General features: G+C 39.5%; 1 protein-coding gene across 5 annotated transcripts in view; it reads left to right on the top strand.

Moving 5' to 3' along the window:
* Positions 1-24,137, top strand: part of BRD1 (bromodomain containing 1) — a 112,808-nt gene that overhangs the window by 48,236 nt on the left and 40,435 nt on the right. For 4 of the 5 annotated variants that reach the window (XM_034767208.1, XM_034767238.1, XM_034767247.1 and 1 more), the window contains 5 exons: positions 3,399-3,530; positions 5,209-5,337; positions 6,171-6,483; positions 8,278-8,538; positions 13,635-14,123. In XM_034767208.1, coding sequence (XP_034623099.1) covers positions 3,399-3,530; positions 5,209-5,337; positions 6,171-6,483; positions 8,278-8,538; positions 13,635-14,123 — 1,324 coding nt within the window. The remainder of the gene's footprint in view (positions 1-3,398; positions 3,531-5,208; positions 5,338-6,170; positions 6,484-8,277; positions 8,539-13,634; positions 14,124-24,137) is intronic. The other variant, XM_034767219.1, reaches the window with a different exon arrangement.

Genomic DNA, 24,137 nt, shown 5'->3' with positions numbered 1-24,137 from the left:
CATATTTCTTTGCCATAGGAAAGAGATTTTTGGGAAGAAGGAACTCTGGAGATCCATATTTAAGGATGTTGACAAAACAAAAAAATTATGCATATCAGAAAATTTTTTTGTTAGAAGACACTAAAATGAGACTTGAAAGGCATCTCAAATCACCTTAGTCTTCTCTGACGGTGTAAGTAAATAGATATCTAAGACCTGGTCTACACTGCCGCCTAAGTTGATGTAAGTTACGTCGCTCAGGAAACCCGCCTCAGTGACACAGCTTACATCAACTGAACACGCTTCTACCTCTCGGAGAGCTGGACTACTGACATTGATGGGAGAGGACTCTGCCATCAACTTATCATGTCTTCACAAGACCTGCTAAATCAACGCCACTGCATCCCTAAATTGGCGCTGCTGAGATAGATTTAGCACGCCAGTGTAGACAAGCCCTAAGAAGCCTATGCATCTTTGAGGCTTCTTCCTGTCTAGCTGCCATGAGGCCACTTTGTGTTAAAGATAAGGTTTCTCCATCAAAAGAAGGGAGCCTCTACAACAATTACACAAGGCAGTTATTCATTTCTGTGTCTTTTGCAAACACTCAAGATTCATTTGAGATTCAGATGATGGATCTTTTGGGAACACCAAGAACTAGTGCTAGTGCAGACCCTGCTAGTAGAGAGAGGCTCTTTTTAAAAAATTTAGCAATAAAAATCCTTTCTTGTTAGTGGTCTCCTACCTGGAATAAAAAGGGTTGGCTTAAAATTCTCACGTTTAAAATTTACGAAGTTGGTGTCATTTTTCCTTTCTGCTTATATTTCAAGATTTAATATTTTAAATGAAATGGTATAGCATATATTATATATAATATAGTATATTAATTGTAGGTATAGCAGCAGGAAAAAGGACACTAACAATTTCTGACTCTGATTCTGTTCCGCCTGTCTTTGCAATTTTTGAAAAGAGGAACAAACCATTGTTTCCAGATTGACCTGATGAGACACAGAAAAAACAGTTGATAGATGAGAATTCTTAACTTTAGCAGAAGAGTCAGAGAGATTTACATGTCTTGAAATAGTAATTGTAAGCATTTGGATAAATAAACTATATGGCTGTCCTGTTTTACGATAACATGTAAAACAATAACTTATTGTGCAGAGATGTGATTTTTTTTTTTTTAAATTGCAGACCCATTGGCTCTTGCCACCTCCTTTTTATCTTCAAGTGACATGAACTTAAAAATGACACTAAAGTCTGAAAAAAATCATCTACCCTTGCTACCAAGAACCTATAGTAATATTACTAAAATTGAAAAATGAGCGCTTATTTCAGTTTGTGCATTTGACAGCTTTTGTGTTGAGCTATTTTCATGGTTTCCCCCAAGCATTTTATATATAAATAAAATGAATTCCTGATTTTATTGTTGTTATTATTTCTATTCTGGAAGCACCTAAAGTGTCCAATCGTGTTTGTAGCCCATTGTGTTAGGCACTGCTAATCATAGAATAGAAGACAGTTGCAGACAAGTTGACAAAATTTTGGATTAGCTCCAAAATATCTTTGTAAAATCTGATATTCTGTACTCTGTAAGTAGATCATTCTGTTTCCTGATTAAGGTCTAATTTCTGGGCTTTCCAGGTGACTTGCTTTTCCTTTTTGAATACCCTGAATAATCTCCTCCTCTTCTTTTGTTACTGTTTCTTTCATATAGCCTTATCAATATTTTTCCTTCATATTTGTTCAAATATAGATAAATACTTCATATATTACACAATTAGTCTTTCTATGGATACTTAGAAAGGAGATCTATGTTCACGTGTTCGTAAAGCCTATCAATTTGTTTAATCTGGTTTAATTGTTCTTGTTATCTATTTGAACTGATTATTTTCTACACATCCTTATCATATATTTTGTTCATTGATCTTCTGTTGAAATTGTTCTTTTGCCTCCTGCAGTTGAAACTTTGGGTTCTAATCCATTGCATTTATAGTCAGAATAGCTTTCTAACTTTATCCCTCTTCCAAGTCTAATGTTTTCCCTCCCTTGCTACCTACTACTGGAGAGGGTGTGGGAGGTTTGCTTTTTGTTTCCAATTCTTCAGTCACAGCATTCCTGATGCCCAGTCAATACTACTCCTTAGCTTACAAAAAGGGATCAGTTGAGAGTGACAAGAACTGCTTCTTTTACCAGGACTGCTTCTTGCAGTGCTTCTAAATCCTGCTGGTCCAGGAGTTTCATATACTTTTTGGTATCTCATTATAGTGCCAGCCACCATTTGTTTTCTAAAGTAAATTCATTTTTGTCTTAAAAGTAACATGAGTCCAGGCAGGGCCATCCTCCTCTCCAGCACTCCTTTGGACCCACAAATGGGCATGGGAGACTCTGGGGACACTAGGACTCAGGTGGGGCCTTCCTTGCCTCCCACGTGGCCTGGGGGTGGGATGGGGTGAACGGGGACTACATAGAAGAGCCAGCCAGAGACTCCTGCTGGTAGGGGCAGAAGCAGCGAAAGCAGGGCCCTTTGTTCCTTTGGACATGCTACAATTTTGACCGGACTTTCTCTGTCATGTGCTGATTGGCTGTTTTCTTCAACTCTCCCCCTCAGTCTCTTCACCTCAGCTTCACACCATACCTATCCTCTTCTTCTCCCATGTCCTGTCTTTCTCACTCCACCTTTTCTTCCCTTTTCTTTCCGTTGAGCTTATCCCCTCCTAATCAACCTACTCCTCAACCCCCCGACCCCCCAATTATGGAACTAAAACGTTTGTTGTCGGCACATTGTTCATTCTGCTTGTGTATTCTACCCCTTTTCTCTCCTTTCTACCTTGTCTATTTAGATTATAAGCTCTTCAGGGCAGGGATTGTCTACTACTCTTCGTTTACACAGTGTGGCCCTGTATTTAGTTGGTCCTTGAGCGCTATCATAATGAACATTCATTTATAAAAAGCAACAGAGGGTCCTGTGGCACCTTTAAGACTAACAGAAGTATTGGAGCATAAGCTTTCGTGGGTGAATGCCCACTTGCGTCTGATGAAGTGGGCATTCACCCACGAAAGCTTATGCTCCAGTACTTCTGTTAGTCTTAAAGGTGCCACAGGACCCTCTGTTGCTTTTTACAGATTCAGACTAACAGCTACCCCTCTGATACTTGACATTCATTTATAACAATAATAAAAAATAATTATTAGTGTGAAATTGAAAGCAGTCAAAGCTTTCTCCCAATTAAGGATTTTAGATGTAGTAAGGAAATATACTAGCTTGTAAGGGAGCGAGGGTTTTGTACCATAATTATTTTGAATGCAATATTTGAGTTGCCAAAAATAGAGAACGCTTTGCTGTTTTTAGAAATAAGTAAAAAATAATTGGCATTTCCTATTATGTTTCAACTTTAGAAACTGTGGTTATTTTTTTACAGAGAGAAGATGATGAAGAAATGCAAGCCTTAAAGGAGAAGTTAAAGTACTGGCAAAGGCTGCGCCATGATCTTGAGAGAGCACGTTTGTTGATTGAACTTATACGTAAACGTGAAAAATTGAAAAGAGAACAGGTAAATGGATAACTTCAATTTGGTGAAACTTTGTTGAAGGAAAAGGAAAGTTGCTGATGGATTATTTCTTTTTACAGGAAAAAGACTCTACTGTCTTTGTTTCATTGATTTTAAATAATAAACAAAACAACCATGCGTAGTATAAAGAATTTAGATTGAATTCAGGCCATTATGTTTGGGTTTTAAAAGCAGTCCATTACTAAGTAAAGAAAAATAGCACCTTTCTACGCATCAGATCTGAAGTAGGGTGTGTATGTTGCATTTATTCACTTTTGTGTCAAAAATAACTGGTATTTTTAATTCCTGTTAATCCTGTAAAGACAACACAGAGGGGAAAGAAGCACAGTGGGAGTGAGGGCCAGTCGTTTACACTTGTATTAACATAATGAAGGCAGTGGCTTTGCTCTAGTGTAAAGGAGTGCATAATTTGGGCTGCAGAATCTTCATACTGGTGGCGGTAGGTGAGAAGGAAAGAACTCAGCATGACTCTCAGAGCCAAAATTGAGTTTGCAGTGCAAAACTTACAAAAACCACAACTTAGTTGTAAATGGGGCACAGGAGCGCTGGAATCACTCTCGTATTAAACATGAAACCCCAGGATGACATTTTTCCAAAATTACTTTTCAGAATGTAATTGCACTTTCATTATGAGTTAATATAGTCCACCGGTTATAGTCTTGACTACATACTGAAGTTTAATGCCTTAATATATTAAAAGGTAACAAAGTCCTATAAATCCACTTGTCAGTCAATTGATATCTAAAAGGAAATCTTTCATATCGAAAGTATCACTGATACTGAACTCAAGATTATTCAACAAATTGTTGCCTTTATGTTGAATACTACAAGCACGTTCTTAAAATATCCTGAAACCACTTTTTATAGAGGATTATGTTAAACTTTCTTTACAGTTATTAAAACAATACATGATTATCTCTATAGGAGGATCAAACCTTTGAAAAAAACAGCAGAGAGTCCTGTGGCACCTTTAAGACTAACAGATGTATTGGAGCATAAGCTTTCGTGGGTGAATACCCACTTCGTCAGACGCATGTGGATATTCACCCATGAAAGCTTATGCTCCAATACATCTGTTAGTCTTAAAGGTGCCATAGGACTCTGTTGCTTTTTACAGATCTGGACTAACACGGCTACCCCTCTGATACTTCAAACCTTTGAAGTAATTAGTGATTTTGACCTTTATAAACAGCTTTTATTTTTTCTGTAAATTTAAGTAGAACATTCCTTAGGTGTAGAATTATGTAATATTTTTACTTTTGAATATCCGTGCTATAAACTCATTTGATACAGCTTGTATTTGGCACCATGTTTGAGTTCGTACTGGTTTAAAAAAATGTATTTTTCTTTTGATTGGTTGCTCTTATTTTTTTGTATATTTGGTCTTGTCCTGTAAAGCCGCTTTTTTTGTAGTCTGTTTTCTTTAGAAGTGTTAAATAGTTCTTGAAAAATTACTAAATTTAATCTACACTAGCATTATAACCATTCTCTGATTGAAAGCGCATTCAGATAACTAATAAAATCCCTCTTTGGAAGTGAAGCTGCAATTTCACTTGAATTAGACACTTTTGAGAGAGAGAGAGAAGAAAAATAATTTGTATTCACTTCTTCTACTTGAAAATAACTTACTATTTGGTGTTTTTTATATTTCATTATTCAGATCAAGGTTGAGCAGGTCGCCATGGAGCTCCAGTTGACTCCATTCACTGTATTGTTGCGATCAGTTCTGGACCAGCTGCAGGAAAAGGATTCTGCTCGAATATTTAGTCAGCCAGTAAACCTTAAGGAGGTGCCTTTCCAATTAATCTTTTCATCATAGTTCATAGCATGTTGATATAGCTGAATTTAATTTTTTTTTTTTTTTTATTCAGTTGTACTGCAGGATTGGAAATAATTTGAAGTAAATTTATTTTACAATATGCAATGAGAATTTATGGCTTGGTTTTCCTGTTCTTAAAATAAATGATTCTGTAGTATTTGAACATAGACATATATTATAGGAGAACATTTAAAACTCATTTTGCAGTCTAAAGTTTAATTTGTTTAAACATTGATGTAAACATGTCGTGGTTGGTGAAGGAACTTGGAAAGATATCTTCATTTTTATTTCTGTTTTTCAAATAATCGTAACACTACATCTTAAATTATTCTGGAAATGGAAGTTCAAAATTTCCCAAAGAAAAACCAAGTTCATATACCATACTTGCATACAATAAAAATATTTAATCTCTCCACAATCACAAAAATACACTGTTTTATATACATTAATAGTGTTTCTTAAGTTTCATTGTCAGTCACTTTTAGAAGTCCCCTAACTGGTCTGAACAGGCTACCAATATATAAATAAACATGTGGCAGTAAGAGTACTAAGGCCATGATCCTACATAGATTTATGCCCATGCTAATCTTTACTTTGTGTAGTCACATAATGTGAAAAGTTAAGCATGTGTATAAAACTTTACTGGATCAGGGCCTCAGATTAGAAACTGGATTCCCTGCTTTCTTTATTTAACAAAATATACTTAAAATTTCAAAAACCTAGATTAGTTCATCACAATATCATTATTTTATTGTTATACCAGCTGCACTTTTACACATCTTTGTTTTAATATTTATTTGTAGGTTCCAGATTATTTGGATCATATAAAACATCCCATGGATTTATCTACTATGAGAAAACGGTTAGATTTCCAAGGCTATAAAAACCTTAATGAGTTTGAAGAAGATTTTAATCTTATTATAGATAACTGTATGAAATACAATGCAAAGGATACAATATTCTATAGAGCTGCCGTGCGATTAAGAGATCAAGGAGGTGTTGTTCTGAGACAAGCTAGGCGAGATGCTGAGGGGATCGGTTATAATAATGAAACTGGAATGCATTTACCTGAACAGCCTAAACTAGAATCACCCCAGCCTTTCTCCTGGGAAGAAGGTAAGAAACTTTTGAAATTACTGTAGTGATCAATTGTCAAGAAATATAATCAAAGTGTTAGCTGCATTTTTAACGTTTAGTTTTTAAAATAATTTTTAAAAATGGCACTTTTTTTTACTGCAGTCAGACTATGTAGTTCTTACATATGTTCAAGTCATACCTGTTTAGTTTACTGACAGAAACATTCTTTTTTACTATTTTTTGTAGCAGTGTAGATACATCATACCTTTGAAAGATTAAACTGTATTCTCTGTTCTGCCCCATCCATAATCAAGAAAAAGATTTTCAAGTGAATTCTGATTCCAGAACATTTAGGCCCAAATTTAACAAGGTTCTTAAGCATGTGCTTAACTTCAATGCATAAGTCCTCCCATTGAAATATACAAGTTACTTATGTATGTGCATACTTGAGTAGTTCAGTGGGACTGTTTACATGCTTAAATGTAAGTAAACATTTATGTACCTTGCTGAATCGGAGGTATTTTTGTGTAGTAGTGGTGTTGGATGAAACAGGATGCAAACAAACTCCATATTCAGGTTGCGCTTGTAATACGAGCAATCTCAAAAAGTCTTATTTTGACTTATACACTGAGAAAATAGTAAATGTAAGTCGATGAAAAGAGAAGAAATAATTATAGTGATTTTATTCCTCAAAGCAGGGGAGGGATTAATAATTAGTAGAACTATGGGTCAGGTGTCACTATACATCCCTTAGAATCAAAGAATTATAGAATATCAGGGTTGGAAGGGACCTCAGGAGGTCATCCAGTCCAACTCTCTGCTCAAAGCAAGACCAATTCTCAACTAAATCATCCCAGCCAGGGCTTTATCAACCCTGACCTTAAAAACTTCTAAGGAAGGAGATTCCACCACCTCCCTAGGTAACCCATTCGAGTGCTTCACCACCCTCCCAGTGAAAAAGTTTTTCCTAATATCCAACCTAAACCTCCCCCACTGCAACTTGAGACCATTACTCCTTGTTCTTTCACCTGCTACCACTGAGAACAGTCTAGATCCATCCTCTTTGGAATCCCCTTTCAGATAGTTAAAAGCAGCTATCAAATCCCCCCTCATTCTTCTCTTCTGCAGACTAAACAATCCCAGTTCCCTCAGCCTCTCCTCATAAGTCATGTGCTCCAGTCCCCTAATCATTTTTGTTGCCCTCCGCTGGACTCTTTCCAATTTTTCCACATCATTCTTGTAGTGTGGGGCCCAAAACTGGACGCAGTACTCCAGATGAGGCCTCATCAAGGGGAATGATCATGTCTCTCGATCTGCTGGCAATGCCCCTACTTATACAGCCCATAATGCCGTTAGCTTTCTTGGCAACAAGGGCACACTTTCACCTCATATCCAGCTTCTCATCCACTGTAATCCCTAGGTCCTTTTCTGCAGCACTGCTGCCTAGCCATTCGGTCCCTAGTCTGTAGCAGTGCATGGGATTCTTCCATCCTGAGTGCAGGACTCTGCACTTATCCTTGTTGAACCTCATCACCAATGCACCTCAGTCCTGACCTATAGAGTCCCTGCTATTCCAGTTCTGGATGTCTGAAGCAAAAAATGCTAACTAACAAGAGTTGTAGCAAATGGCATAGCGGAAATTTACACTGGCACCTTTTCACTAGTGATAGTGAGACTATAAAACTTGCATCAACTTGTGGCCAAAGTCCGATTTTAATTTTTATATTTTTAATTCCAAAACATGAAACTTAACAAATATTTTTTCTTGTAGTAGTTTTTGTAAAAAAAATTCTCATTAACAGATATCTTAAATTACACATGTTTTGACTTCAGTGGATAGGTTACTGAATCCAGCTAACAGAGTGCATATGTCCTTGGAAGAACAGCTGAGAGAGTTGTTAGAAAAACTTGATCTCACCTGTGCAATGAAATCCAGTGGGTCAAGGAGCAAACGAGCAAAGCTGTTAAAGAAAGAAATCAGCATTATTCGCAACAAACTAAGTCAACAACACAGCCAACCTCCGCAAATAGAATCAGGTATTGGAAGTTTTGAAGAGGAAAGTGCAGCATTAGAACAAGAAGGTGAAGAAGAAGGTAAGATTTTAGATGGTGTTTACATCCGTATTATTTTGAACACTTTCAATTAAATATCCTAAATTTGTCATGTAAATTACCTAAGTAGAAAGTAATATTCTATTATGATATGATTTCAGGGCAAGTTTAATACACTGCAAATGAACTATACTGTTAGCTTTAGTATGAGTAAAATCTATTGTCTGGTTAATTTCCCCTTGCTCCTGCGAGAAACGTATTCTTCCTTTTTAAAAAAAAAAACAAAAAACAAAAACCAAATTTCTAACAAGTGGTAGCAAAATTAAAGTTTTTAAAAATTACTACTTTATACTGAAAGTTATGGGGTCAGTATTTTTGAAAGTCGTGTTATTCATACTTAAGTGACTGCACATGGATTAAAGACCCTAACTTTAGGCATTCAGTGCTGAAAATGTTGGCCACTAAACACATCCTTTTGTAGTTCATCCTTCTGACCCATGCACTGTAGGCTGGTTTTTGTTTAGTTTATTGTTGGTGGAATTTGCCAGAAGTGAAGTAAAAGGATGCAGAATATGAATATAATAAAGAGTAGGACAGAAGGGTGGGGGTGGAGTAGGGTTGCCAGGCGTCCAGTTTTCGATCGGAACGCCCTTTCGAAAAGGGACCCTGGTGGCTCCAGTCAGCACTGTTGACCGGGTCACTAAAAGTCTGGTCAGCGGGGCTCAGGCAGGCTCCCTGCCTGCCCTGGCTCTCCACAGCTCCTAGAAGTGGCTGGCATGTCTGGCTCCTAGGCGCAGGGCCCGATACAGGGGCTCCACGCGCTGCCCCTGCCCCAAGCACCACCTCCGCAGCTACCATTGGTACCGGCAGCACGCAGAACCCACTGGTCTTTCGACCTAGGAGTTGGACATGCCGGCCGCTTCCGGGAGCCACCTGAGGTAAGAGCTGCACAGCCAGAGCCCGCACCCCAATCTGCCCCAGGTTGGAACCCCTCCTGCACCTTAACTGCCTTCCAGACCCGTCACCTCTTCCTGCACCCGAACAGCCTGCTACAGCCCTGAGCCCCCTCCTGCACCCCAAGCCCCTCATCCCCGGCCCCACCCCAGCTTGCAGCCCTGAGCCTCCTCCCACACTCCTCATCCCTGACCGCACCCCAGAGTCCGCACCCCAAGCTGGAGCCCTCACCCCTTCCCGCACCCCAACCCCTTGCCCCAGCCCAGTGAAAGTGAGTGAGGGTGGGGGAGAGCGAGTGATAGAGGGGGGATGGAGTGAGCAGGAGGTGGTCCTCAGAGAAGGGGTGATACAGGGGGCGGGGCAAGGGTGTTAGTTTTTGTGCGATTAAGAAAGTTTGCAAACCTAGTGGGGGGGAGAAGAAAGATTATGATAGGCAGAATAAGATTATGTATTTACATAGACTAGCTATTGTACAATTTGAGGCTTGCAAGTCATTTGAAAGTTAGTATTTTAAAAAAATCAGATATCCTTAACTGCCCCATCATTTACCCATCTTTGGAATTGCATGTTTGAGTCTCTTAGCTTAATAAAAATGTTTTTCAAAATATATAAACTGCTGCAATATGGAGGCACAGTGTAATTACAACTGCAGTTGGCCTTTTCAACTAGTTCCATGATTTCCGAGTACTCTTAGAACAGTGGTTCTCAAACTTTTGTACTGGTGACCCCTTTCACATAGCAAGCCTCTGAGTAAAACCCCCCTTATAAATTAAAAACATTTTTTTTTATCCATTTAACACTATTATAAATGCTGGAGACAAAGTGGGGTTTGGGGTGGAGGCTGACAGCTCACAACCCCCCATGTAATAACCTCGCGATCCCCTGAGGGGTCCTGACCCCAGTTTGAGAACCCCTGTCTTAGAATAACTATTTAATAATTATAAGAAAGTTTCTTAAATTATCTCCCTAGTCTTGTTAAAACTGAAGACATTTATTTCTGAACTTTTTTACTAACAGATAATTAAAACAATAAAAAAAATCAGGTTGATTTACATACATTTGAATCTTAAAATAGTCAAAAGATGCGTATATAAATAAAATGCACAGTGGTTAGACATGCAGTTATTACATATACCTGAAATAAATGTACTTTTTAAAAACGTGTTAACATTATTCAGAATTGACGTAGTAAGTCGAATATACAGTTAAAAATTCATATACCTTTAAGGATTGTAAATAGCTTAAATTTAAACTCTGGAATAGAAATGAGTTAGAAAAGAATTGGAAACATATTGCAAAACAGACATGGGAGATGCAGGCAAGTAGATCCTAGTAGTTATTTTAAAAAAATAAATACCACATATACTCGTTCATAAGCTGAATTTTTTTTAGTAAATTAGGGAAGCACCAGAGACGGGGGGTCAGCTTATGAACGGGTATAGAGAGGGAGAGGTGGGACATAGTCCCTCCCCCAACAGAGGGAGCAAGGAGAGGCAGCAGAGCCAGAAGGGAAGAGGCGTGGCTGGAGTCTCTTCACTTCTGGCCACGCTGCTCTCCCCCCTCCCCCCCCACAGCCTCCAAAGCAGCTGCAGCTCCGGGGCTGGCAGCCGTGCCGCTCGGCCCCACCCCCCAGAGTAGGCTTTGGCCGTGCCGCCCGGGTGCCGGAGCACACTGCGGCCACACGGCCCAGCCCGCTGGAACATGCTGCGGCTGCGCCGCCAGGTCTGGCCTGCCGGAGCAGGCTGCGGCCGCGCTGCCCAGCCTGCTGGAGCAGCTCCAGCCAGGTCAGAGACATCCTCCCCTGACCCTCCCCAGATAAGGTGGGTAGGGATGGGATGGGGAGAGTGTGGGGGTCCTGGGCTAGGGGTTGGGTCATGTGGGGGGTGATCACAGGGGTTACTCCCCTGACTCCTAGCTTCTCCTCCCTTCCCCCCCCCCCCCCCCCCCCCCCCAAAAAAATTTCCCCACCAGTTGCTATCCCGGCCCATCAGGGACACTTTGTTTACTTTGTTTGGTTTACCTCCGTGCCTGCGGACACTCGAGGTAAACAAACCATCTCGGCCCACCAATGGCTTATCCTGATGGCCTGGGAGCCAAAGTTTGCTGACCCCTGAATTATAGGGTCGGGTTATGAACGGGTCATTTTCCATTTTTACTTATCCATCTTGCGGGGGTCGGCTTATAAACGAACGAGCTTATGATCGAGTAGATATGGTAAATAAATAAATACAACAGGCATTGACCAGGGCAGAGGAATTTTTACATTGTTAGTCTCTCAAAGTTCTATGGATTATCCAGTATGTTTATAATTCCATTTTGGATTTCTGACCACACAAAAAAGGTCTATATTCTTGAGAGTTATAATATTTGCAGAGTACCTCAGTAAAATTACAGCTTTGTAATATGTGATTAAATCTTCCCTCTTGCTAGTTGCTTCCATTGGTATTTATTTATTGTCTGTCTCTCATATACACCTCTACCCCGATATAACACGAATTTGGATATAACGTGGTAAAGCAGTGCTCCTGGGGAGCGGGGCTGCTCACTCCGCTGGATCAAAGCAAGTTTGATATAACACGGTTTCACCTATAACGCGGTAAGATTTTTTGGCTCCTGAGGACATCGTTATATCGAGGTAGAGGTGTATCACATTTTTCTTGCAAATAATTTTGATTTTATAAAGAGGAACAATATAAAACATTTTTATCAAATAGGTGCTTAAAAAGAAAGTTTACATTTGTTTTTTAAAGATACCATTTGTACAGGATTCTCATTTTGGGATCCTGTCCTGAGTAAGTTCACAAGAGAAGCACCGGATTCCACCTCGTTATGATTTGAATGCAATTGAGATTTTAACATTTTAGGTGTTTCATTACTAATTCATAGATTGTGAACTCCTCAGAACAAAGGTGGTCCTTTTTGCGTGTATAGAAAGTATTTGCCACACAGTGGGCACTGTTGTAAATAAACAATGACAAACTAATGAATTATCGTTTAAGTCAATAGAATTCCAGACTTTCTGGCTGGTTTATGTGCACTATACATATGTAAATTTAAATCTGCATGAGATTAGTTAAATATGTTTGATCCTTTTGTGTTCTACACCAATTATTATTTTTGTGGTGCAACAAGTTACATTTGATTGCATAAATGCTCACCTGTAAAGATACAGCCTTTTCATTTTGTTAGTGTAGCAATATACCTGTAGAGAAAGAAGGTAGATGTCTCAACATGTTTTTTTTTTTTTTTTTTAAGAGGTATAGGAAAGATGAACAATTTTACACTTATCTGTTGCAAACGATGGGTTGGGTAATTTTTGCTCGTTTTGTTGAATTCTGTAGAGCAGATTTTTTTTTCTCCTGTCATTTGCGTTAAAGAGCATTTTCTAGCACTGGTTTTATCTAAACACCCACAATGTGTGTCTTGCCATTCTACACCATGAAATTGAAAGAAAAGAAAAGAAAAACAAAAGTCAGAATTGACAGTTGGGTTGGATAGGGGGAAAAGAAAAATTGGTAGAGGGGTGGTTTTTCTGATTTCTCCTGTAATGTCTGCAAAGATGTCTTTGCCAAGCATTTGTCAGTAACTCTTCGTTTTAAAATTTAAAACTGGTAACCATAACTGGTAAAGCAGCTTTGCAGAACTTTCCAATTTGTGAATTTGGTAATGGTTTATAGCCCACTCTTAGTTAATTCTGATAGGCTAAGCTATAAATGCAGTTTTTAAAAATGGCTTTTATCTGCTTTAAAAATGCTTTTCTTATTTAAATTAACTTAAACAGGTAAGATGAATATTTAAATTAGGAAAATGTATTTTATTCAGACTTTTAATGTTAATGGTTAAATATTTGCGTTACCAGATACAAATCATCTGCTACTCTACTTTTCTGTAAAAAGTTCTCATACCTAAGATTTTAAATATCATTGCATGTAAGGTTAAAATACCTGCCCAGGTTTAAATTTTTAACACTAAATGTAAACACCTATTTTGTTACAATCCCAGTATAAAACTAGGCACTACTAACTAGGATAGGTTGTTGCTAGCCAAACGTTTATGTATTTAAAATGTTATGGTTTGTTTCCAAACAACAATTATTTGTTGAGCTGCACATTTATAGTGAGTGTTATAATAGATTTTATAACTACCAGTTTTCAAAAATCACACTCTATTTATAATTTTTTCAGGAGATAAATCTCCCCCTAAACTTGAACCATCAGATGCATTACCTCTTCCTTCAAACTTGGAGACTAATTCAGAACCACCAACCCTCAAACCAGTAGAACTCAATCCAGAGCAGAGTAAGCTTTACAAAAGAGTAAAATTTGATAATGAATTATATAGCACTTCCATTCAGAAAGAAATAAATGGACACACTCCAGAACACTTACTTGACAGTAATCTCAATGAGTCGACTGTTTCTGCAGTAGCTGAGTCATCAACTGATGTAAACAGACGTACATCCATTCTCTTCTGCAAATCAAAAAGTATAAGCCCCCCAAAGTCTGCAAAGAACACTGAAACCCAGCCAACTTCTCCACAGCTAGGGACCAAAACCTTTTTGTCTGTAGTCCTTCCAAGGTTGGAGACTCTTCTGCAGCCAAGGAAAAGATCAAGAAGTGCATGTGGAGATTCTGAGGTTGATGATGAGTCCCCTGTAAAGCGCTTGGATACAGGTAAATATTACAAAACTTGCATATTGGAGGGCAGAAATATTGGAAGATAATGCAGATGATACAACAGACATTTTAATGTATATTTACTTTAAATAATTCTTTAATTATTTACATTATTTCAACACTTCAGCATTTTTTCCTCACAGTTGAACCGAGTGCAGTTATGATTTAGGGAAGTTATTGGTTTGTTGCTGACAGTCCTTTATTATTGAGATTGCTTCTCAAATTTTTATTGCTGCAGTACAGACCTCTCTTTCTCTTTAAAAAAAAAAACATTTTTTTTTTTTTTTTTAGTTTTGCTTGCTTCCTGTTATCTTTCCTTTGCATCCACTAGGGGAGACAAACAACTCGCTTCCTCTGAAAAGACCACTGGTGAATCTACATTAAATTTCTTTATAGGATATAAACATGCATCACCTCCCCCACATCAGCACCCCTCAGTATACTCTATCTGACTTTTTATGTTGTATTTCTCACATGCCTTTTTATTTTGTATTAATTTTCCATCTAGCACCTTTTCTTTTATGAAGCAAAGTTATATGACTATAAGTTTAGAATGTGAGAGTGATAGCTATACAGAATATATATCTGGAGTGTTAAAATCATAGGGCATTGTTGGCTTTTCTTTAGAAAATTCCTATTTTTAAATCAAGATTTTTAAAAAGTAAAGTCACGCATAAGAAAATTGTTGATGTCAAATATTTGAGCTAAAGGATCCAACTGTAAGATTACCATGGCTAAATGTCACCTGGACTAGTTCTTTCAGAAATTTTATGAGGAACGTATTCTGTCTTGTGTAAGTTAATTATTCTTCTTGATTGTGTTTTTCTCAGTTATATTTGTAGTAGATACTTTGAATAGAACAAATGTATGGGGAGGTGGGGGAAGGATAAAGTAAGAAACTAGTAATATGTACTTTCCTTATGTTGTTCTTTAAAATTCTTTTTTTTTTTTTTTTTCATATACTGTACCATTTGTCATGTTGATATATAGATTTTTATGTTTGAAACGTGTATGCATGATGTTAGTTTTGGCTCCACTTAAACAAAATTGGATCTGCACAAAAAACTTATGCTGTGAAAGCGTAATTTTAAAATGTTTTTATTTACCGTTGAGTCAGTTGGAGCAGGTTCCATTGCCAGAAAATATATGGTGAGGAAATTACAAGTAACATTTGGTGCATTTTCTAAATTATTTTTTTCTGTACAAATGCTTTTTCAGACATACTTGGAAACAACACTAACATCTGATTTGTTATAATAAGAAAGATTAATGTATTTTACATAAATACCGTGAGACTAGATTGATGTTTTGAATTTGGACAATGGATTAATCTGCATTGAAAGTCTTCGGAGCTGCTATTGCTACTTGTTTACTTTCACCAATTGTTAATACAAGTGCATAATGTAAAATATGTAAACAATATAACATTGCTATATATTCTATATCCTAGATACAGAATGTACAGTTTATCTATAGGCCCATTTACGAAATTAATCCGAACATTTAAATTACATTTACAGAAGTTTACAGTATAGATCAGGGATCGGCAACCTTTAGCACGCAGCCTGTCTGGGAAACCGTGGACCATGATCCTTTAGAGAGGTCCACTTGCACAGACCCTTCCTTGTGTCTTTGCAAAATCCAAATCCAGTGAAATTGATTTCCTTTGCAGGTTCAGGTCTTAAACTTCTACAGAGTAGCATGTTAGTGTTCAGTCAAAATTAAATGACATTAGAAATACAGAAAATGCAAGAGTATGACATTTTTGTTTTTAGAGGGATATTTTACTAAATCATTTCATATTGATAGTCAAAATGTTAGTGTTCAAAAGACTGTTTTTTTTTTTTTATTATTTTTATTCAGATGTACCTGTATCATGCATTCATAGACAAGTTCTGCTTAAAGGCGTTCTTCTATGATTGCATTCCTCATGTTTCTCCTAGTACAGATCAACATTCATAGTAATTGGAAGATAAACCAGTATAATAATTTTTCAGTTTCATTAGTATGAGTATTAAATGTAATCTTTTTGTATTATAGGAATATAATGAGCAATTTAAGAAAAGCTTTATATTTTCTGTACTACATATCAAATGTTCAAGGCTGTGGTAGTCTCTGGAAGGAAAGTGAAGTGATCGAATGGTGTTCCCAGGTTTTTTGCTGTCAATATCTAGTCTCCTCCATTATGCTCTTATTTAAGTCTGGGCACTGCCAACTCTTGTTCTTCAAAGTCTCTCACTTGTTATCTGTCCACATAAGATGTTGGGCACTTCTTCCCACAGTATCCCCTATGCCTTATATTTTGTCCTTGTGCCCCTTACACTGTGCAGTCTCCTTCTTGAAATCTCACCTTTTCATGAAGTTTCTTAAGCAATAGCAAAATCATAACCATATTTAGGTACTCTTCCCTTCCTTTTTTCCACTTGCCAGATGATGAGTTCTTCCTGTATTTTTATTTATTTATGGTCATTAGAATAAGCACTTTGAAGCAAGGTCATTGTATTTACTAGTCAGTGTTAAGAGACAGGACTGCTGGTCTGTTTGATATGACCGTTTCTGTGTTTTTATGATTTTCTAATAAAATAGAAATAAATTAATGTAAAATAAGTAATGTTTTTGGGAGTAGATGGTGATATACCAAACATCAAAATATTATCTTCTGTAAGGTCTAAAACCAGTCAGTTTTAGCGATAACATTCTTTACTTCTGCTTCTCTGATCTCTTATCTCACAGAAAGATCTTAATCCCTTAATCCACCCTTCATAAAATAACATAACTGTCCATAATAAAACCTTTAAGATGGCGTTAAGGTTGAAACCATTGACTTGGTTGTTGAAGCCTTGCCAAGAATTCTGGTATTATCAAATGAACATTAAAAGATGGCAGAAAAAAATTACAAGAATTGTGTAGGACTCGTTTGTATAGGAGAGTGAGAGGGAAAGCATTTTAAAAAGATAGAAAATCATAAGTTAGTTTTAACTTGTACAGAATTTTTTAAAAATTGGCTTGTTCCTTTTTTGATGCTTTATGACATATTGAGAGAAGCTGAAAGGTATATAAAAAAAACACTGACGGACAATATCACCACGATGTATTATATCAACAGACAGGGCACTGCCCGGTCCTAGGCAGTCTGTCAAGAGATGCTCAATCTTTGGGACTTTTGTGTGCGGCATGCCATTCATCTGGTCGCTGGTCACCAGGAACCTCTTGGCAGATCACCTCAGCTTCTCGTCTCGCCACGAATGGTCACTCCATCCAGAGGTGGTCAACATAATCTTCCAGAGGTGATGGATTTCCCAAGTGGACCTGTTCGCATCCAGACAGAACAGAAAGTGCCATGCGTTCTGTTTGATTCGGTGTCTGGACAGAGGTTCCGTTTTGGACGCCTTCTCCATTCCATGGTCGGGAGCACTGATGTATTCCTTCCTGCCAGTGCTGTTAATTCAGAGGGTCCTTGTGAAGGTCAAGCAGGACAGAGCAACTGTTATCCTGGTAGCCCCCGCGTGGCCCGTCAGCACTGGTTTGGCACGTTGCTGAGCCATTCGGCAGCCACGTCTCTTCCACTGCCTCCTTGGTGAGATCTGCTGTCCCAGAACCACGGCATTCTGCTGCATCCAAACCTGGCAGCGCTGCACTTGACAGCTTGGCTACTGCGTGGCTAAGCACAGACGAGTGGGCATGCTCGACCTGTGTCCAACATGTCTTGCTAGGTAGCAGGAAACCCTCCACCAAGACAACCTACCTGGCTAAATGGAAATGGGTTCGAGTGCTGGGCCTCAGAGCGACGCATCTTAGGGCTGAGTAGGCTTCACTGCAGGACATATTGGATTATCTGCTGCACCTCAAGCTCCAAGGGTTGTCCATCTCTTTGATCAAGGTCCACCTGTCTACCATTTTAGCATTGCATCCTCCGTTCCAGGGCAAGTCTCTCTTCGCCCATCCTATGACGGCACGGTTTTTGATGGGTCTGGAGCGCCTCTATCCATCCCTCTTTCCCCCTCCCCGGGACTTGAATTTTATGCTGTGAAGGCTCCTGAGACCTCCCTTTGAGCCTCTGACTTCCTGCTCCCTCCTGCTTCTCTCCTGGAAGGTTTCGTTCCTGATTGCCGTAATGGATGTCTGAGGTCATGGCGCTCACCTCGGAGCCACCCTATATGGTCTTCTAGAAGGACAAGGTCCAGCTGCGTCTGCATCTGGTGTTTCTGCCCAAGGTCGTTTCTCAGTTTCATAGTGGCCAGGACATATACTTACCAATCTTCTGTCTGATGAGGAACGCAGGCTTCACACCCTGGACGTCGGGAGGGCTTTGGCATTCTACATAGATAGAACGAAGCTGTTCTGTAAGTCAACACAGGTGTTCATTGTGGTTGCGGACAGGATGAAAGGTTGTCTGGTATCTGTTCAGAGAATCTCATCCTGGATTACAGCCTGCATCCACTACTGCTCTGAGCTGGCAAAGGTTCTCCTGATGGCGATCCAAGAGATCTGTTGAGCCACTCTCTGGTTGTCCGTCCACACGGCATCACATTTCATGCTGACCCAGCAAGCTCAAGAGGATGCTGGCTTTGGCCGAGCTATGCTGCAAGATGCAAGACTTGGAACTCTGAGCCCATCTCCGTTGATACTGCTTGTGAGTCACCTAGAATGAAATTGACATGAGGAAGCAATCAAAGAAGAAGAAACGTTACCTACCTTTTGTAACTGTTGTTCTTCGAGATGTGTTGCTCATGTCCATTCCATTGCCTGCCCTCCTACCCCTCTGTCTGAGTTGTCGACAAGAAGGAATTGAGAGGGCGTAGGGCCGACGGCGCCTGATATGCCAGCGCATGGGTGTGGCACTCAAGGGGGCACCACGGGCGGCCCTATGGATACTGCTAAGGCAAAAATCTCTGACGACCGCACATGTTGGCGCACACACACACCTAGAATGGAATGGACATGAGCAACACATCTCTAAAAAAAGTTACAAAAGGTGTGGTGGTGGTTTTTTTTTTTTTTTAAACCTTAGCTGATACTTCCAAGTCAAATTTTGTCTCCCCTGGTTTTGCTGGAGAAGTGCTTGGGGAGTAGGTGTATAGGAGGTGTGTGGTGTGAACTATCAGACCTTACTTAATTGGAGGGACAAGGATGTGGAATATTTAACAAAGATGTAATTTGTCCCAGGTGTTCATTAGGAAGAAGTATTAGTAAAAACAAGGTTTTAATCACTGTCTAAAAATCCTTTAACCCTCTTAGTGGCTGTTCTCAGTCTCTTGTGATGTCATAATTCCCTTAGTTTTCCAGTCATTTTAGGTTTGGTCTACACTAGCAATTTGTGTTTGCTATAACTGCCTTGCTGAGCAGTGCAGTTATACTGACCTAACTCTTGGTACAGACAGCGCTGTGTTGACGGGGGGACTTATCCTGTTGACATAGCTACTGATTCTCAGGGAGGTGGATTACCTACACTAATGGGAGAAGCCCTCCTGTTTCCATAGATAGCATCTTCACTGAAGCGCTAAAGTGGTGCATCGGTGCAGCTGCACCGCTATGGCATTTTGAGTGTAGATAAGCCCAGAGTCTGTCTTTTTAGATAGGGCCTCAGTTACTAATGTAAAAATGAAGCAAAAAAAAACTATTTTTGTCAGAAGTGTTTCAGCACTTCTATATGCTTTAAAAAAAAAGGGGGGGGGGAATAATTTCCATCTTATTTTTTCCTTTGCCATTCATCTATGGATTTCTGAAATGTTAATTTTAAACATTTGAAAGGAAAGAAATTCTCTGTTAATGTCACCCAATCAGTCTGTCCTGTAACAAGCAGAAACTCTTGAGGCAATTTTATTCACCCATACTTAAATGTTTGTTTGTTCTAAAATTATAAGAGTCCAGAATCATAGACTTTAAGGTCAGAAGGGACAATTATGATCGTCTAGTCTGACTTCCTGCACAACTCAGGCCACAGAATATCACCCACCCACTCCTGTATCAAACCCCTAACCTATGTCTGAGCTATTGAAGTCCTCAAATCGTGGTTTAAAGACCTCAAGGTGCAGAGAATCCTCCAGCAAGTGACCCGTGCCCCATACTGCAGAGGAAGGGGGGAAAAAACCCAGGGCCTCTGCCAATCAGCCCTGGAGGAAAATTCCTTCCCGACCCCAAATATGGTGATCAGTTAAACCCTGAGTATGTGGGCAAGACTCACCAGCCAGACACCCAGGAAAGAATTCTCTGTAGTAACTCAGATCCCACCCCATCTAACATCCCATCACAAGCTATTGGGCATATTTACTGCTAATAATCAAAGATCAATTAATTGTCAAAATTAGGCTATCCCATCATACCATCCCCTCCATAAACTTATCAAGCTTAGTCTTGAAGCCGGATAGGTCTTTTGCCCCCACTGCTCCACTTGGAAGACTGTTCCAGAACTTCACTCCTCTGATGGTTAGAAACCTTCGTCTAATTTCAAGTCTAAACTTCCTGATGGCCAGTTTATATCCATTTATTCTTGTGTCCACATTGGTACTGAGCTTAAATAATTCCTCTCCCTCCCTGGTATTTATCCCTCTGATATATTTATAGAGAGCAATCATATCTCCCCGTAGCCTTCTTTTGGTTAGGCTAAACAAATCAAGCTCTTTGAGTCTCGTTTTATAAGACAGGTTTTCCATTCCTCGGATCATCCTAATAGCCCTTCTCTGTACCTGTTCCAGTTTGAATTCATCCTTCTTAAACATGGGAGACCAAAACTGCACACAGTATTCCAGATGAGGTCTCACCAGTGCCTTGTATAATGGTACTAACACCTCCTTATCTCTACTGGAAATACCTTCCCTGATGCATCCCAAGACCGCATTAGATTTTTTTACAGCCATATCACATTGGCGGCTCATAGTCATCCTGTAATCAACCAATACTCCGAGATCCTTCTCCTCTTCTGTTACTTCCAAATGATGTATCCCCAGTTTATAAAAGAAATTCTTGTTATTAATCCCTAAATGCATGACCTTGCACTTTTCACTATTAAATTTTCATCCTATTACAATTACTCCAGTTTACAAGGTCATCCAGATCTTCCTTTATGATATCCCAGTCCTTCTCTGTATTGGCAATACCTCCCAGCTTTGTCATCTGCAAACTTTATTAGCACGTTCCCACTTTTTGTGCCAAGGTCAGTAATAAAAAGATTAAATAAGATTGGTCCCAAAACCAATCCCTGAGGAACTCCACTAATAACCTCCCTCTAGCCTGACAGTTCACCTTTCAGTAATGTGCTGTTGTAGTCTCAAAGAAGGAGATCAGGTTGGTTTAGCATGATCTACCTTTTGTAAAACCATGTTGTATTTTGTCCCAGTTACCATTGACCTCCATGTCCTTTATTACTTTTTTCTTCAATTTTTTTCCCAAGACCTTGAATACTACTGATGTCAAACTAACAGGCCTGTAGTTACTCGGATCACCCCCCCCCCCCTCTTAAAAATAGGAACTATGTTAGCAATTCTCCAGTCATGCGGTACAACCCCTGAGTTTACAGATTCATTAAAAATTCTTGCTAACGGGCTTGGAATTTCATGTGCCAGTTCCTTTAATATTCTTGGATGAAAACTATCGGGGCTCCCTGATTTAGTCCCATTAAGCTGATCGAGTTTGGCTTCTACCTCGGATGTGATAATATCTACCTCCATATCCTCATTCCCATTTGTCATCCTACCATTATCACCAAGCTCCTCATTAGCCTCATTAAAGACTCAGGCAAAGTATTTGTTTAGATATTGGGCCATGCCTAGATTATCCTTAACCTCCACTCCATCCTCAGTGTTTAGCGGTCCCACTTCTTTTTTTGTTTTCTTCTTATTTATGTGGCTATAGAACCTTTTACTATTGGTTTTAATTCCCTTTTCAAGGTCCAACTCTACATGGCTTTTGGCCTTTCTCACTTTATCCCTACATGTTCTGACCTCAATAAGGTAGCTTTCCTTGCTGATCACTCCCATCTTCCACTCCTTGTAGGCTGTCTGTTTTTTCTTAATCCCCTCTTAAAGGTTTGCTCATCTAGCTTGGTCTACAATTCCTGCCTATTTTTTTTGTCCTTTCTTGGGATGCAGGCTTCTGATAGTTTCTGCAACTTTGACTTGAAGTAATTGCGGGCCTCCTCTGCCTTTAGGTCCACAAGCTCTTCAGTCCAATCCACTTCCCTAACTAATTTTCTTAATTTTTTAAAGTTAGCCCTTTCGAAATCAAAAACCCTAGTCACAGATCTATTTTTGTTTATCCTTCCATTTAGTTTAAACTGAATTAGCTCATGATCGCTCGAACCAAGTTTGTCCCCTACAACCATTTCTTCTATGAGGTCCTCACTACTCACCAAAACCAAATCCAAAATGGCATCCCCTCTTGTTGGTTCAGCAACTACTTGGTGAAGGAATTCATCATCTATCACATCCAGGAAAATCTGAGCCCTATTATTATTACTACTAGCACTTGTCCTCCAGTCTATATCTGGGAAGTTAGTCTCCCATGATCACACAATTCCCATTAGTATTTACTTCATTAGAAACATTAAAGAGGTCTCTAGCCATATCCAAATCAGATCCTGGTGGTCTATAGCACACCCCAAGCCCTATCCCAGGGGAGGCTCTATTAGCTTTCTTCCTCAATGTGATTTTTGCCCAGACAGACTCTATCTTATCCATTTCATCCCTTCTTAGTTCTTTACAGTCTACCTTATCATTGATGTACAATGCTACTCCACCACCTTTGCCTTTTTTCTGTCTTTCCTAAACAGCACATACCCTTCAATACCTGTACTCCAGTCATGACTACTATTCCACCATGTTTCTGTTACCCCTATAATATCTGGTTTCACTTCCTGCACCAGTAACTCTAGTTCCTCCATTTTGTTCCCTAGGCTCCTCGCATTGGTGTACAAACATCTTAATTTTTGCTGTTTGGCTTCGCTCACATTCTTTACCCAGTTAGGCCCAGACATTCTATTGCCAGTGTCACCAGAAGAAAGGATTCATAGATTCTAGGACTGGAAGGGACCTCGAGAGGTCATCGAGTCCAGTCCCCTGCCCGCATGGCAGGACCAAATACTGTCTAGACCATCCCTGATAGACATTTATCTAACCTACTCTTAAATATCTCCAGAGATGGAGATTCCACAACCTCCCTAGGCAATTTATTCCAGTGTTTAACCAGCCTGACAGTTAGGAACTTTTTCCTAATGTCCAACCTAAACCTCCCTTGCTGCAGTTTAAACCCATTGCTTCTGGTTCTATCCTTAGAGGCTAAGGTGAACAAGTTTTCTCCCTCCTCCTTCTGACACCCTTTTAGATTCCTGAAAACTGCTATCATGTCCCCTCTCAGTCTTCTCTTTTCCAAACTAAACAAACCCAATTCTTTCAGCCTTCCTTCATAGGTCATGTTCTCAAGACCTTTAATCATTCTTGTTGCTCTTCTCTGGACCCTCTCCAGTTTCTCCACATCTTTCTTGAAATGCGGTGCCCAGAACTGGACACAGTACTCCAGTTGAGGCCTAACCAGCACAGAGTAGAGCGGAAGAATGACTTCTCGTGTCTTGCTCACAACACACCTGTTAATGCATCCCAGAATCACGTTTGCTTTTTTTGTAACAGCATCATACTGTTGACTCATATTTAGCTTGTGGTCCACTATAACCCCTAGATCCCTTTCTGCCGTACTCCTTCCTAGACAGTCTCTTCCCATTCTGTATGTGTGAAACTGATTGTTCCTTCCTAAGTGGAGCACTTTGCATTTGTCTTTGTTAAACTTCATCCTGTTTACCTCAGACCATTTCTCCAATTTGTCCAGATAATTTTGAAGTAAGGGTGGCAATACCATACCATGCCATCCTTACTTCTGCATTGCTGCTGGCACCAGCTCTGCCTTCAGAGCTGGGCTCTTGGCTGTGAGCTGCCGCTCTGCAGCTGCCCAGCTCTGAAGGCAGCGCCGCCGCCAGCAGCGGTGCAGAAGTAAGAATAGCAGTACAGCACCCCCCTCCCCCCA

Source organism: Trachemys scripta, chromosome 1 (assembly GCF_013100865.1).
Source record: "Trachemys scripta elegans isolate TJP31775 chromosome 1, CAS_Tse_1.0, whole genome shotgun sequence".
In the NCBI taxonomy this organism is placed as follows: domain Eukaryota; kingdom Metazoa; phylum Chordata; order Testudines; family Emydidae; genus Trachemys; species Trachemys scripta.
Note: the sequence above shows the minus strand (reverse complement) of the source record. Positions and strands in the feature narration are given on the sequence as shown.